This window comes from Puma concolor, chromosome B3 (genome assembly GCF_028749965.1).
Source record: "Puma concolor isolate L17-30 chromosome B3, mPumCon1.1.hap2, whole genome shotgun sequence".
In the NCBI taxonomy this organism is placed as follows: domain Eukaryota; kingdom Metazoa; phylum Chordata; class Mammalia; order Carnivora; family Felidae; genus Puma; species Puma concolor.
Window position 1 is genome coordinate 61400493 of NC_141672.1, and position 16567 is coordinate 61417059.

Here is a 16567-nt window from a genome sequence, read left to right on the forward strand (position 1 = left end):
GGAAGAGCCAAAATATTGTTGATATAATGAGAATTTTTGAAATACTGATGGGATATCAAAGTGGAAACATTAAATAGATAGTGGAAATTAGAATTTAGAGCTCAGCCAAGAGGAATGGAGTGTGGATATAAGTTAGGCATCACTAGCAAAGAGTTAATAGCCAAACCTGTGGGATGATATGAGATGAATTAAATGAGGTAGAGAATGTCCAGTGGAAAGAGAACAGAATCCAGGACTAGGTCCTGAAGAACTCCGAGATCCATGGACCTCATGCCATAGATGAGATAGATACCAAACTTTCACAAAGGAGGTCTGCAAGCTGCCCATCGTGTTCCCACCACCATACAGCTGTAGTTTGTTTGCTGGATGAGGATAACTAACCCTACAAGTTTCACCTCCATTGTTATCTGTAAAAAAAAAAAAAAAAAAAAAGCTGGGTGAGGAATGTATGAGTGTGTGTAACGGTGTCACTTTAAAGTAATGAGACTGAAAATAAACATTAAAAAAAATGAGACTGATATTCAAGGGTGGCTCATAAACTGGCTCTGTAGGCAATCTTGAGAAAAATATCTGAGTAGTAAGATAAACATTTATACTTTAGAACTTGTTAGGCATTTGGATTATAGCAAGCCTTTTGTGTGCATGAGTCATTTCTCCATTATTTCTTGATTATAAACTTGGCAATGGGGAAGTGTACTAATTCTGTAATGGTCATTGGAGAGTAATTTTTTTTATATTACCTCCAGTGTACATGGAATGAGGTCAGCACTGCCTGTTTAGGAAGCAGTTTGAATGAAGTTTTTTTTAAGTTTCTTATTTCTGTATTTAGTCACGTTGTTCACTAATCCAGAAGAGTACCTATCATTGTGACATACATTTCTGAGATGACTGACTATATGTAGATGAATGCAGATGTCATAAATACAACACTACCTAAAAGAACTCTTTATCTAGTCAGGTATATATGAATTTCTTACGTTATAAGCCTGTATGATCTGTCAGATTAAGAGTCAGACCATATATCGTGGTTAAATCGTAATGACGATTAGATGTGTTTTCAGCAAATACAACTACCAGATTTTATCATTTGTTCAACATTTCATGGACACTTGGGACAGAAAATTTTAAATTTTCTCAGTTAAAAATATAAAAATGTTGATCACTGATCATTTTGTTACAGTTCTAACAATTACAATACAGTTCTAAAAGGCTGCATATAAATCTTCACAATTCTTAGTCTGTAGTTCAGATTAGCTTCTTAATGCCATGTTCTCCTAATGGAATGTTGTCTCCTTCTCAATGTTCTCTGCAGTATTTTTATATATCTTAAGTGAACTGAAAAATATGCTAAGACCCAGATGTTGTTTTATTTCAACAATTATAGAACTTACACAGTGAGGATCAGTAACTTTATAAATTTATGAGATTATTTAAAATGTGATTAGTGAAATGTTATCTTCATTTTTGTTTCCGATATTTTAAATTAAATCAAATTGAAAACATTGGACTAAATTTACTTTCCTTATGTGTTCTCTCTAGTTTTTTGGGTGGCATTGTTTAAATGAATGCACCAATAAATATCATACATGATTCTTACTAATAAAACATAGATTGTCTGAAAAGTCTAGAAGCATAGGAAAAACATTTTATTAATTATGCTTTTTTCTGATTAATAATTGGCTTAAATTTAGAAATGTGTTACCTGAAAAAAGAATGTGGGGATGAAAGGAAAATATATTTTGAAAATGTAACTAACATCGTGATTTTATTTTTATTTTACATTTTGAAACTCAGATGCTCAGAATCAGATTAATTATAATTTTTAATTCATTTCATTCATCATTCACCCAGACATAACCACTTTTATTTTGTTAATTAATTACTTTTAATAATGGAATGATCACCCACAAAGTCACTATCCAAAACAAAAGCTGAGCCTCTAACAACAGCTCACATCAAATCCTGTTACCCATTATCCCAAACAGTCCACCCCCCTCTTCTCTCCTATCCTAAGGATCCACCACCCAGAATCGTATAATCCTTGTTCTTTTTATCTCATTGTATTATAACTGTATTATAACTATTTTTTTCCTAAAACGTACACAAACATATATTTAGTAGTGTTTTTTTTTTTTTTTTAAATTTACAAAAAGAATGTCAGACTTTGTATTATCTTTTGGAACTTCTGTCACTTAGTGTTGTATTGATAAGATTAATTCGTATGGTTACTTGCAGTTGCATTGTATTCATTTTCGTTGCCTCCATATTCATCTAGTGACTGTATCTTGGTTTATTTTATCTACCATCTATTGCTGGACATTTGGATTCGTTCTGGTGTTTGTTACTATGAACAGTGCTGCTATAAACATCCTTTTATGTGTCTTCTCTTATACATGTTGCAAGAGTTTCTGTTGAGTATATACCTGGATATAGAAGTACTGGGGTATAGAGGAGGTAAATGTTTGATTTTAAGAAAAAAGTGGCAAGCTTTTCCAGAGTTGTTGCCCTCATCTGTAGCATGTGAAAGAAGCTATGGAGCCATACTTGGCATTATCAGAATTTTAAATATTTGGAATCCAGTGGAGGTAAAATGGTATCTTATTGTGATCTTAATAAACGTTATTTTAAAATAAAAACATTCCAACATTCCTTCATTTCTAGTTTTTTCAAGAATACTGTGCATTTCACAATATGGTAGTGGTGTATAGATCAATACAAAGTAATTAATTACAAAATGACCTATGTCTTACTTGGGGCTAATTTTATTTTATTTTTTTGCAACTCTTCTTTCACATTACTGCAGACATAGCCAGGACTGTGATATACAGTCATTTTGGCCATTATATTCTCTTCTGGTATCCCACCTCCCGAGGCAGAATGCCAAGGAGTGAGATCATGTATTTGCTATAAGCTTTTCAGTCATTCATTCTTTCTCACTCTAGAAGCTTCACCTCATCCCAAGTGATTTAAAAAATATCTGAGAGATTTCCATTGCCTACTCAGGTTTATAAAAGCTTTTATTTTATTAAAATATATAGCGCTACATGGACACATTTATGAACACACAGTCATTTGATTGCAAAGGTATATAGAATTGGCCCACATGATTAAGTATTTTTAAAATCCATTCAATTAGATTTCTAGATGTTCATGTTCCTTTCTCATTAGACATTAAGTCACTTAATTTAAATGCAAAGTCATGTTTAAGGTGACATGGACATCTGAAATGAAGGACTAATGAATGTCCTTTAAATTGGAAAGCAGCGAGGGTAGGAGAGAAATCCTGCTGCAAAACTCCACAGTCAGCAAAAGCAAGTAAGTGTGATGATGATTCATGGTGTTTACTATAGCTTGTTAACACACATAGAATTTCCAAGAGGAAAAGAAGAGTGAGAGTAGTGGTAAGAAAGAAGTAAGGACATACAGATGTGCTACTTAGGACTTCCTTTCCACCCCTCCTCACTAATCTGAACCACCTAATCTAGCACAAGAAAGTGAGTTTAAAACTGTGGTATGCATTATTCATGGAATGGTAACTTTCATTCTGATTATAGATACTTAAAAGCATCATGCATGTTAAGTGAGATTAGTGGAAACTCTGTGCTTCTGTTGCAATGTATCTGGTCACTGTGAGTCAAGATGGATAATAGATCTCCTAAAATGATGTAGAATTGCCTATGTTGCTAACAAGAAAATCTTTTCATACACAGTGAAGTGTTTAAACTTTTCTTCCTTTACTTATCTTTAATTCCTTCCCACTTCCAATTGAGTTGTTTATAATTTTTAAAAACTGGACCTCTGAAGAAATTGACTCACTCATTTTTAAGTCATAGGGCATTTTTTTGCAGAATATAATGTGCATTGTAATGTAATAAATAATTTAATTTCTTAGGAATATTGAACTCTTGGGGTTTCTGGGTGGTGTAGTCAGTTGAGCATCCCACTTAGGCTCAGATCATGATCGCATGGTGGGTAAGTGCGAACCTGCATCTGGCTCCTGGCTGACAGTGCAGAGCCTGCTTTGGATCCTCTATCTCCCTCTCTCTGCCCCTCCCCCCCTCAAAAATAAACATTGAAAAAAAAAAAAAAAAGAATATTGGGCGCCTGGGTGGCTCAGTCAGTTAAGCGTCCGACTTCGGCTCAGGTCATGATCTCATTTTTGTGAGTTCAAGCCCTATGTCGGGCTCTGTGCTGACAGCTCAGAGCCTGGAGCCTGCTTTGGATTCTGTGTCTCCTCCTCTGTCTGCCCCTCCCATGCTCATGCTCTGTTTCGCTGTCTCAATAATAAATAGATGTTAAAAAAAATTAAAAAAAAAAGAATATTGAATTCTTGTGTCCCTTAAAGGGGACTTTTACAACTTACTAATACAAATATTGGCACTCAAGGGGCACCTGGGTGGCTCTGTCCGTTAAGCCTCTGACTTCAGCTCAAGTCATGATTTCCAGGTTTGTGAGTTCAAGCCCCAGTGGGGCTCTGTGCTGACAGCTCAGAGCCTGGAGCCTGCTTCAGATTCTGTGTTTCCCCCCTTTCTCTGCCCCTCCCATGCTCATGCTTTGTCTCTCTCTCTCTCTCAATGATAAATAAACGTTAAAAGAATTCAAATATTGGCAACTCAATCGCAGGTGAAAATGATATTAAAATAGTTCAAGGATAAAATTACACATGGGGTAGTTGTTCCCAAACATTAATAAGACCACGATCTCATTTTTATATAACATATATGCCAGAAGAAGTTATGAACCAATACAGTTGTAAGGAAAGGTAACTACACAACAGTTAAGATCTATGGCCATTGTTTTCCATTTAGGGTTAGAAGTACATTTCCTTTCCTGAGCGACCAATAAGGCCATTTCAAAGAGAAACAAATAGAAGCAAAAAATAGACTGTAAGACAAGCTCTGATTGAAGAAGCAGTATTACCCATTGAAAACACCCAAAAGGAACTCTCTAAATTCTTTGTCTAGCAATTAGCGTGCAGAAATCTCCTTGGACAGGAGAGAGAAGCAGTGCCCAGAAAGAGATTGGCACTTCAATAGTGCTGCCTCTGGTGGTGAAGGGATATGCTTATATTTCTCACAAGATTCTTTCCCCCTCCAGTCTAGAGCCTCGTGAAAACTGGAGCCGTCTACACATTGTTGTGAAGCCAACTCCACAGTCCTGGACGAAGCACAATGGGTGGGTGTGAGCGAGTTCCTCGTCTCCAGTCCTTCCTGTTAATGTTCACCAGTGTTTTGGGATCTGAGTTCCTGAAACTTTCTAACGGGGGGTAGGGAAACGTTACGTTTCTTCCCTGTAGCGACTTTGTTTCTTTTTCTCCTGCTCTAAGCAGGGTGTTTGACCTGGTCGACTGTGTTCCCTATACCTCTCGCACCAGCTGTGTCCCCGACCCCAGAATAAATCAGGGCTGCGAGAGGCCTGGCATAGCTCCGGACACATTTCCTGTAGGGGCCTAAGGAAGGCTGTTTGCAGCCAGGGCGGCGGTGGGGATTCTTGGCCGTTGATGGGGCGGGGGAAGTGGGGGAGAGCCAGCTGTAGGGGGCGGTGACCACGCTCTTGGGACAGCTCCGCGCCCTCGGGCGGGACAGATCCAAGTTAGGAACAGCTGTGGGCGCAGGGCCTTCAAGATGAGGCCGGCACTAGCTCTGTGCCTCCTCTGGCAGGCGTTCTGGCCTCGACCTGGCCGGAGCGAGCACCCCACCGCAGACCGCGCGGGCTGCTCGGCCTCGGGGGCCTGCTACAGCCTGCACCACGCTACCATCAAGAGGCTGGCGGCCGAGGAAGCCTGCAGTTTGCGCGGCGGGGCGCTCAGCACGGTGAGCGGGGGCGCAGAGCTCCAGGCGGTGCTTGCGCTCCTGCGGGCAGGCCCGGGGCCCGGAGGGGGCTCCAAAGACCTTCTGTTCTGGGTGGCGCTGGAACGCGGGCGATCGCACTGCACTCTGGAGAAAGAGCCATTGCGGGGTTTCTCCTGGCTCTCCCCCGACGTCAGCGTGTCCGAAAGCGAGACGCTGCAGTGGGTGGAGGAGCCTCAACGCTCCTGCACTTCTCGGAGTTGCGCAGGACTCCAGGCCACCCGGGGGGTTGAGCCCGCAGGCTGGAAGGAGATGCGATGCCACTCGCGCGCCAATGGCTACTTGTGCAAATACCAGTTTGAGGGCTTGTGCCCGGCGCCGCGCCCCGGGGCCGCCTCTAACTTGAGCTACCGTGCGCCCTTCCAGCTGTACAGCGCGGCTCTGGACTTCAGTCCCCCAGGGACCAAGGTGAGTGCGCTCTGCCCTGGGCAGCTCTCCATCACAGCCACCTGCATCGTGGACGAGGTCGGCGCGCGCTGGGACGGGATACCCTCCGGGGCTGTGCTCTGCCCCTGCCCCGGGAGCTACCTCCGTGCTGGCAAATGCGCAGAGCACTCTAACTGTGTAGATGACTTGGGAGGCTTTGCCTGCGAATGCGCGGCGGGCTTCGTGCTGGGGAAAGACGGACACTCTTGTGTAATCAGTGGGGAAGGACAGCCGGTCTCTGAGGGGACCGAGGTGCCCACCAGGCCAGCCACTGCAGCCAGCCCCGATCAGAAGAGAACGTGGACACCCAGGGTACCTGAAAAGCCAAGGGAGGTACCACATGTCCTTGGACAAGGCAGTTCAGCAACATCTATTGCCGAGATTCCTCAGTGGGGAGCACAGAGCACGATGTCCACTCTTCAGATGTCCTCTCAAGCTAATTCAAAGGCCGCCATCACCTCTTCAGGAAGCGTGACTCCCAAGTTTAATTCCACGTCTTCCCCTGCCATTCCCCAGGCTTTCGGCTCCTCCTCCACCGTGGTCTTCATACTTGTGAGCATAGCGGTCATAGTGTTGGTTATCTTGACTATGACAGTGCTGGGGCTTTTCAAACTCTGCTTCCACAAAAGCTCTTCTTCCCAGTCAAGAAAGGAGCCTTTGGCCCAGCCAGGCATGGAGAGTGGTACCGAGGCCACTGCTCTGCGCTCCAGTTCTGTACATTGCACAGACAATGGGGTGAAGGTAGGGGACTGTGGTCTGCGGGACAGAGCGGAGGGTGCCTCACTGACAGGGTCCTCTCTTGGGTCAGGTGACACATAGGGAAAAGGCACTCCCTCTGAGCAGAGTTTTTCACTGTCAATGAAAGGGGAAAGAAAATGAACTTATTTAGGGACTGACTATTCCTATAGAAAATTCTCTTCCCCCAAATTCCCTCTACTCTACTGAGGAGATAAATCTGAACTGGACGCTGGATTCCTGAAGAAGAAAGAGGTGATTGAAATGGAAGTGCCTTATGGTGGTAGTGGGGGCTGGGATCCTACTGTGGAGAGGTTTTCCCTTGTGTTTATTCTGGGGGATTTGGAGAAGGGCTTGAATTTGTTAAGACATTGGAAGCAAATAGAAAACAACACAATTAAAAAAATTTTTTTAAACCAAAATGGAAAGGAAACTTACTGTCTGCATTGTTCAGCCTGGACGTATAATGGTTTGAAATTCCCAGGCAAAAAATAAAGGATTGTTGATAACCCACACTCAAATATCATTGGTTTCCTGGAGGAGTAATTATTTAGGAAAAACAGCATAGGGGCATGCTGGGAATAGCAATAAGAGCATCCTGCTTTCCGATTGAAGGGGAAATCTTCAAGTCCTTGTAATGAGGAGTAGATCTTTAACAACTAGCAACTTTTTTTCTTGGTTCTTTTATACTTTGCTTTCAAAGTCACTCTACTTATGTGCTCTGCTATAAATCCAAACTGTAGTGTTGCCAGAGTAGCTGGCTCTAGAAGCAAATTATAGTTGACCACCAATTCAAGTGTTTACTGTGTGTCCTTGCTCAAGGAAACAAATGATTTGTGTTTTCCGTTTCCAACGTTTGTGCTGTCCAGTGTAATGACCTTCCCAACCAAGTAGCCCTCTCCTAAACATTAGGATGCTGATCCTCACTTCCAATTATGGTGATGTTAATTTTCAATTAAAACGTTAATGCTAAGTATTGATTTGAAATCTTTTGGGTGCATTAAAGCAAAAATGAGCTGGATTTCTGCCAAAGTTGCTAGGTTCTTACGTACTGTTTAATCCAAGGAAAAATGTTGAATTCCATACTATTTCCTTATCCTCCTTAAAAAAGTATGTGTAAAAAAAAAAAAAGTGTGTGCAATGATTGTACATGCCCATCTTCGAATGTTTATAATTTAACAACAGGCATGGTAACAGCTCTCCATAAGATTGATAGTATAAGAAATAAGTGAAAAATACAAATATCTGTCATCTTGTTGTGACTTGGGGCATTAGAAAGTAATCTAAGTAAAGCATTCCTCTAAAAAATAATTGAGAAGTTATAATAATCACTATCTAGTGGAATTGAAACCCCTAAAAATATCCCACTTCTATTAGTATGCTAAGACTTAATATTTTTTTAAATATTTATTTTTGAGAGACAGAGAGAGGCAGAACACAAGTGGGGGAGGGGCAAAGAGAGAATGAGATACAGAATCCGAAGCAAGCTCCAAGCTGTTAGCACACAGCCTGACAGGAGGCTCAAACTCATGAACCTCGAGATCATGACCTGAGCTGAAGTTGGATGCTTAACCCACTGAGCCACCCAGGGGCCCCTAGTATGCTAAAACTTTAACACTAAGTGTGTGGGTGTTGTTATACAGAGAGAGAAAGACAAACAAGCTTAGTAATCAGGAAGAATGAAAACAAGAAGTTTGCACTATATTTTCATAGAACCATTTTGATGCTCTCAAGTGTACCTTGTATAATATATATATGTATATATATATGTATATATATATGTATATATATACGTATATATATACGTATATATATATGGTATTTTATAATTAAAGGAATGAAGTAATAGGCAATTTGCTTCATATACTAAATATATATCTAAATAGTTATAAAATAAAATCACAAGTGAATTAGATTTAAGATGTGAAGGAATTTTAAATAAAATCATTTCACAAGAGAACTAAAATCAGGTAAGTAATGGCTTACTCAGTGTCTCTAACTTGTCAGAGTGTCTCAGTTCTCCTCAATAGTGGTGTTTTATCTTTCCTCTTTACTACATGACCTCTGTGTAGAGAAGGTAACTGTGTGAATAGAATATATGATCCTTTCTTTTGTAACTTGAAAAATAGGTCCCTCTATCACTGAACTGAACTGTAAATTATCTATGTCTATAATTATCAATATATCTAAAATTATCTATATCTTTGTGTGTACACAAGCTTTGTCTTAAAGTAGATTGCTTTTGTATCATTGCTATAATACAATGGAGTATATATCATTAACTTATTATGCAACATGACACTGGTGGCATTACAAATCTTGGAGTCCAAATGCCATATGTGAAAAATAAATAGGTTTGAGCTTTGTTACTCAACTATTACCTGCTATTATTTCCCCCTTGTAAGTAGATCAGGCAAGAATTACAGAAAACTATGTTGTTTTCATATTTGATTTCCTGACAGATAGCAATTGCAGACCAAGCTTCATATGACTCTCTTAAGTTTTGGCTATGAAGTCTTCCCTAAAATTTCGAATCCATGGCAGAATCAGGCCAGTCAAACTTGATCTCTTGTGAACTAAGGTTAGAGTCTTTACTATTTCTTTACTACCACTTCATTACTTCTCCAACCTCTTTCAGGTTCAGTCCTTTCTTAGACCTTCTGTCCCTACATTCATTTCATATAGTAGCTGCCTGCTCAATCATTTCCTTAAAAGGAAGACTTGGCATCTAATTTTCAGTCTTTCTCTTCAGCCCTGTAAGTCCTGCCACTATTTCACACAGTCTCACTCACGGTTGATTCTTCCAATGCCTGTACATTTCAGTTCCTTGACTTCCCTACTTCCAGTGACCTCCACTTCATTGTAGTCATCCGATCCAACAGCCACACCTTAGTCTTTCACATGATTCTGAAACTGCTCTACAATCTGAAATCATGAATTCACACATCCGTATGCTTGCACATATGTTGAGACTTGTATTTTATTGAGTTTTGCCACTGATTGAAAGTAAACCATTAACATTTGACCTTTGAGATTCCTTCTTTCTTACAATAACAGGCTTGCTGTGAATATTAGCCTTACATGGTATAATTCTTTTTCTTTTTGTAAACAATTTCACATACACAGAATTTGCAAATGCAGTAAAAGTAACTTTCCTTCCTGAATCATGTAAGAGCAAATTGCCAGCTTAATGCCCCACCACACTGAATATCTTAATGATTACTTCTAGGTTACATAATTTATTGGCATGCAATTATTCACAGTATTCCCATGAAATTATTTTTCATTTCCATGAGGTTGGTAGTGATATCTTCTCTTTGATTTCTAAGTTTTAGTAATTTGAGTATTTCCCAAGGGTGGGATTAGTCTAACTAGAAGTCTGCCAATTTTGTTGATCTTTTCAAAGAACTTGTTTTTAGATTCATTGATTTTCCCCTATTGTGTTTCTGTTTTCTATTTCACTTATTTCTCATCTAATTTTTATTATTCCATCCCTATCCTTGTTTTGAATTTAGTATATTTGCAATTTTCTACTTTTTTAGGATGGTAAGTTAAACTATTGATATGAGATCTTTCTTTTTTTGAGATCTCCCTTTTAAAAAAATTTTTATTTAATTTTATTTTAGAGAGAGAGCAAATGGAGGAGGGAGAGCAAGACAAAGAGAGAGAGAGAGAGAGAGAGAGAGAGAGAGAGAGAATCTCAAGCAGGCTCTACACTCAGGGCAGAGCCCAATGCAGGGCTCAATCCTAACCCCTGGGATCATGACCTGAGCCAAAATCAAGAGATCTTCCTTTTTTAATATAAGCATTTATGGCTCTAAGTTTCCCTTTAAGCACTGCTTTAATGGTATTCAGTAAGTTTAGGCAAGTTTTGTTTTCCTTTTCATTCATCTCAAAGTATTTTCTAATTTCCTCGTGATTTTTTTTCTTTAATACACTGGTTATTTAGGAGGGTGTTTCTTAATTTCCACATATTTGTAAACATCCCTAAATTCCTTCTGTTTTTCATTTTTAATTTGATCCATTGTGGTTAGATTAGAAAAGAAAATTTGCGTGGTTTTAAACCCTTTTATTTTTATTATTTTTTAATGTTTATTTGTTTTTAATTTTTTAACGTTTATTTTTGAGAGAGAATGAGAGAGAGAGAGAGAGAGAGCAGGGCAGAGGAGGGGCAGAGAGAGAGAGAGTGAGAGGGAGGGAGACACAGAAATCAAAAGTGGGGTCCAGGCTCCACCATGTCAGCACAGAGCCCAACACGGGGCTCGAACTCACGAACTGTGAGATCATGACCTGAACTGAAGTTGGATGCTCAACTAACTGAGCCACACAGGTGCTCCTAATGTTTATTTATTTTTGAGAGAAAGGAATTTGAAGTCGGCTCTGTGCTGACAGCAGAGAGCCAAATGCAGGGCTAAAACTCACAAACCATGAGATCACGACCTGAGCCAAAGTCAGATGCCTAAAGGACTGAGCCACCTAGGTGCCCCGGTTTCAACCCTTTTAAATTTATTGAGTCTTGTTTACGGTCTATCTCAGAGCATAGCATATGGTCTATCCTGGAAAATGTGTTCCACAGGTACTTGAGAAGATAGTGTATTCTGCTGTTGTTGGGTAATGTACTAGAGAAGTCTGTTGTAAACACTTTGTTTATAGTGTTTTTCAATTCCTTTATTTCAGTTTGATCTTTTTCTTAGTTTTTTGCTGAAGTCTCAAACTTTTATTGTAAAGTTACCTATTTCTAACCAGTTCTGCCGGTTATTTTTAAACGTAATTTGAGCTCTGTTATTAGGTGCATATATGTTTATGGTTGTATCTCCTAATGTATGGGCTCTTTTTTCATAAAATGTCCCTCTTTATCTATGGTAACATTTTTTGTTTGTTTGTTTGTTTGTTTAAAGTCCATTTTGCATGATATTAGTATAGCAATTTCAGTTGTCTTATGGTTCCTTTTCTTTATTACATTTTTTTCATCTTTTAGTTTTCAACCATTTATGCCTTTGAATCTAATGTGTCTTTTGTAGACAACATATGTTTGGATTATTTTCTTTAATCTATTCTCCCATCTCTGCCTTCTGAATGAATGTTAAGTACATTTGTTTTTAATGTAATTACTGATAAGGTAGGATTTACATCTCCTATTTTCTATTGACTTTCTACATGTTTTATGTCTCTTTGTTCCTATATTCTATCGCTGTTTTTTTTGTATTAAATATTTTATAGAGTGTCATTTAATTCTCTTGTTTCCTATACTTTTATAAAGATTTTTGCTTAGTGACTGCCATGAAGATTATAATTAACATCTTAATTTAAAGACTATATAATTAGGATTAATACCAAATAATTTCAATAGTATGCAACAATTTTGCTCCAACACAGCTACCACGGACAGCAGGTCCTGTGCTGTCTGTGTACAGCCCAATGTGAGGCTCTATCCCATGAACCATGAGATCATGACCTGAGCTGAAATCAAAAGTGGGACACTTAACCTACTGAGTCACCCAGGTGGCCCTCCCACTTCTCATAAAGACACCAATCACTGGAGTTAAGTCCCACTCTAATTCAGTATGACTTTGTTTTAATTTAATTACATTGCACCAATCCTATTTCCAAATAAGGTCACATTCACAGATACTGGGAGTTAAGACTTACATATATATAGTTGATAGTCTGATAGTCTTCTCAGATTATGCTAATTTATTTGCTGCCACAGTCTTGCCTTGCCTGAATGGCAAATTACTCCGCCTGTGGTTCCTAAACCTACCTCATCATTGAAATCACCTGTGGTGATAAATATATAATATAATATTTTACATATATATATATATAACATTTTATATGTAAACTTATGTAATGTAACTTGCAACCACAGATGTAGGCAGCCAGAAAGCAGAAAGCACTGAAGATTATATGTCCCACTAAAAACCAGATTGGATAGATTTAGTGATCATGCACCATGGGACTGGGCATCTATCCCCCAGTGCCAGGGCAGTGTGTAAAACTTCCTAGAGCTTAGATCATTCCTATGGATAAGTGATCAAGTGAGAGGAAGAGGATCCTGGACTGACATTTAACCAGGTAGCACTAAGAAAAATCAGAAAAAAACTGATTTATAAGTGTCATGATAAGGGCATTTCATATCTTCCCTTTTTAGTCTGCCAGTAGGGCATTTGATGAGTGCTCACTCTACTGTAGGTTACTGTAAAAGTCTCTATATTAATTTTCTTAAAACAGTTGTATGAGGCAGTTAACATTACTTCCATTTCATAGACAAAGCTGAGAATATATGCAATTTTTTCTAAGTATGTACATATAAATTTCTTTATTTCTCAGTAACAGAACTTAATTCTTGAGCCGCATTTCTGCTGATGAGAGAAAATTTAATATAGACCACTCACACCACCCCCATTCAGGATTTTAGGAAGTCTTAATGTCATTACAAACTAGTGAACATAACCCAAGAGTCCTGAAAACCAGAAAACAAGTCTATAACTACTGGTCCATAACTCTGGGGGAAAAAAAACGCACTTAAATGTGTCCAAGCATATCAAACAATGCTCTTAAACTAAACATAATTTTGTTCCTTTTGCCAAGTGTGCTAACTTGTTATGAGAAGTGAGGGTGCTATAGGAGCTGGTAGTAAGACTCATTATTTGAAAAAATGACCGCTCTCCAATTCCCACATTTCTCCCTCTGAAATTTCAAATGGCAGAACTGGGAGCGTAAGTATCAGCCATTGGGTACCGAATGGATGAACACTTAGAGTATCCAGAAAGCATCCTTCTCAAAGCCTTGGATAGGAACACATCCTTTAAATGACCCACCTCAATGGATAACTTCTGGAATTATAGTGTCTTAGAAGGCAGTAATTGTAGTTTATTGCCCGCACAAGCCCCAGATGGCCTGGCTATCCAGCACTGTGACTGTGGGCCCATCAACAGTGTTAATAGTGTGAAGTGTGAACTGTTTGGCAGACGCTATTATTCCCAGTGCACCATGCTTGCTTTCAAGTATTTTCTTTCCCACAATTTCCTTCATCAGTATATACAGAAAGCTCTTAAAAATCGTAAACCACAAAACAAATGCTTTAAATTCTTTTTTAAAGAAAAGATTTTTTTAAGAGAGTTGAATGTGAATTAAATAGAACAAACAAAATATTTCCAGATTATTCTGATATGTTGTAACATCCACATAACACTTTTTTGTAGACCTACAATATCCTCATAGCAACTTTTTATAGAAAAAATGTATATGTACTATCTTCTTTTATTTATCCTCACAAAACCCTGTGAAACTAGGGGAGGGATAGATGGGTAGAAACATGCAGTGTCTATGACATTCTTCCCAGCAGGGACCCGCAGAGTTATTGAGACTGTTATCATAGCACATCAGTCAGGTTTCTCATTGGAACAAGAGGATCTTCTCCTTGAAAACGTAAGAAGCTAAGGGGTTTCACATAGTTTAAAATTTCTGTGTTCTTAAGGTAGAGCCACATTTGACTGAACTTGACAGATTTAGGTGAAAGCCAAGTTAGACTTAAAACTTCTCATTCACGCTTCTTATGCATTTGGCAGGTGTTGCAGGAGATACAGAATCATGCTAAGAAATCCTCACTTTCAGATGTTAGCACCTTCAACTGTACCCCCTCCCACAACCTTTACATTTCTTCTTTTTCCCCTATTTCAGGTCTCAGGGCAGGCAGCAGTAGGATAGCTAACCCTTCCATTTATGGTCTTAACATTCCCATCCATAATTTGAGACTGTCTCATTTTTACCTTCAATTTTCCTCTCTGCACTGGTCTTCCCTTTGGACTATACATCAAGTCTGCCTCATCCTAAATCACCACAAACAGAAATCTCATCACGGTGCTTTTCCCCTTTACTCTTCATCTTTCTCCTTCTCGTGATTTACCCTAGCTTGTTATCACGTTTACCTCCATGATGTACTACTCCATTATTCAACTCTGCTGCTCAGAAGGATCCCAGGCTCCGCCACTCAAGTCCACATTCCTGACTCTTGCTCAGGGCCTTTCAAGATCTTCCAAGACCTCATCAGGTTAGTCCACACTCCTATCATATTGGACCCCGTGTCTTTTTTAAGCTGAACTACTCGGTTTTGCTTAATAGCAGCTCTGTGATTTTTAAAAATTGTTTATTTATTTATTTTGAGAGAGAGAGATAGAATATTAGTGGGGGAAGGGCAGAGAGTGAGGGGGACACAGGATCCGAAGCAGACTGCGCTGACAGCAGAGAGCCTAATGTGGGGCTCAACCTCATGAAGTGTGAGATCGTGACCTGAGTTGAAGTCAGATGCTTAAAGACTGAGCTATCCAAGTGCCCCTGCAGCTCCATAATTTTAAACACGCATTCCTACTACCTGAAATGCTAGCCATAATCAGCCGGCATGCTGAAATGTGCCTATGTTACACATCCCATTTTATTTTATTTTTTTCTTTTTTTTTCAATATATGAAGTTTATTGTCAAATTGGTTTTCATACAACACCCAGTGCTCATCCCAAAAGGTGCCCTCCTCAATACCCATCACCCACCCTCCCCTCCCTCCCACCCCCCATCAACCCTCAGTTTGTTCTCAGTTTTTAAGAGTCTCTTATGCTTTGGCTCTCTCCCACTCTAACCTCTTTTTTTTCTTTTTTTTTTCCTTCCCCTCCCCCATGGGTTTCTGTTAAGTTTCTCAGGATCCACATAAGAGTGAAAACATATGGTATCTGTCTTTCTCTGTATGGCTTATTTCACTTAGCATCACACTCTCCAGTTCCGTCCACGTTGCTACAAAGGGCCATATTTCATTTTTTCTCATTGCCACGTAGTATTCCATTGTGTATATAAACCACAATTTCTTTATCCATTCATCAGTGGATGGACATTTAGGCTCTTTCCATAATTTGGCTATTGTGGAAAGTGCTGCTATAAACATTGGGGTACAAGTGCCCCTATGCATCAGTACTCCTGTATCCCTTGGGTAAATTCCTAGCAGTGCTATTGCTGGGTCATAGGGTAGGTCTATTTTTAATTTTTTGAGGAACCTCCACACTGTTTTCCAGAGTGGCTGCACCAATTTGCATTCCCACCAACAGTACAAGAGGGTTCCCATTTCTCCACATCCTCTCCAGCATCTATAGTCTCCTGATTTGTTCATTTTGGCCACTCTGACTGGCGTGAGGTGATATCTGAGTGTGGTTTTGAGTTGTATTTCCCTGATGAGGAGCGATGTTGAGCATCTTTTCATGTGCCTGTTGGCCATCTGGATACACATCCCATTTTAAATGCTACCTCCTCCAAGATATCTTCCCCAGCTACCTCAAATTCAAACCAGTTCTCTGAAATCCCTCATCACTCTTAGAAGCTCTCTTAAAGCTACTGGTGCATATTTTTTTTCATGTCCCCTACTACACTGCATGCTGTTGAAGTGAGGGATTTACACCTTACACATTTTGTAAAAAATAAATTACCTTTATGTTGCAAGCTATCAGTAGATGTTTCCCAAATAAATTATAATTAGTCAGAAATGATAATAAATTTATTTAAATGCATACTAATT

At 39.3% G+C, this 16567-nt stretch overlaps 1 protein-coding gene across 1 annotated transcript; it reads left to right on the forward strand.

The window, feature by feature from the left end:
* Positions 1-5538: 5538 nt before the first annotated feature.
* On the forward strand, positions 5539-7983 carry CLEC14A (C-type lectin domain containing 14A). The gene has a single exon (XM_025919995.2). The coding sequence runs from the start codon at positions 5625-5627 to the stop codon at positions 7092-7094; it is 1470 nt and encodes a 489-aa protein (XP_025775780.2). The 5' UTR covers positions 5539-5624; the 3' UTR covers positions 7095-7983.
* Positions 7984-16567: the final 8584 nt, after the last annotated feature.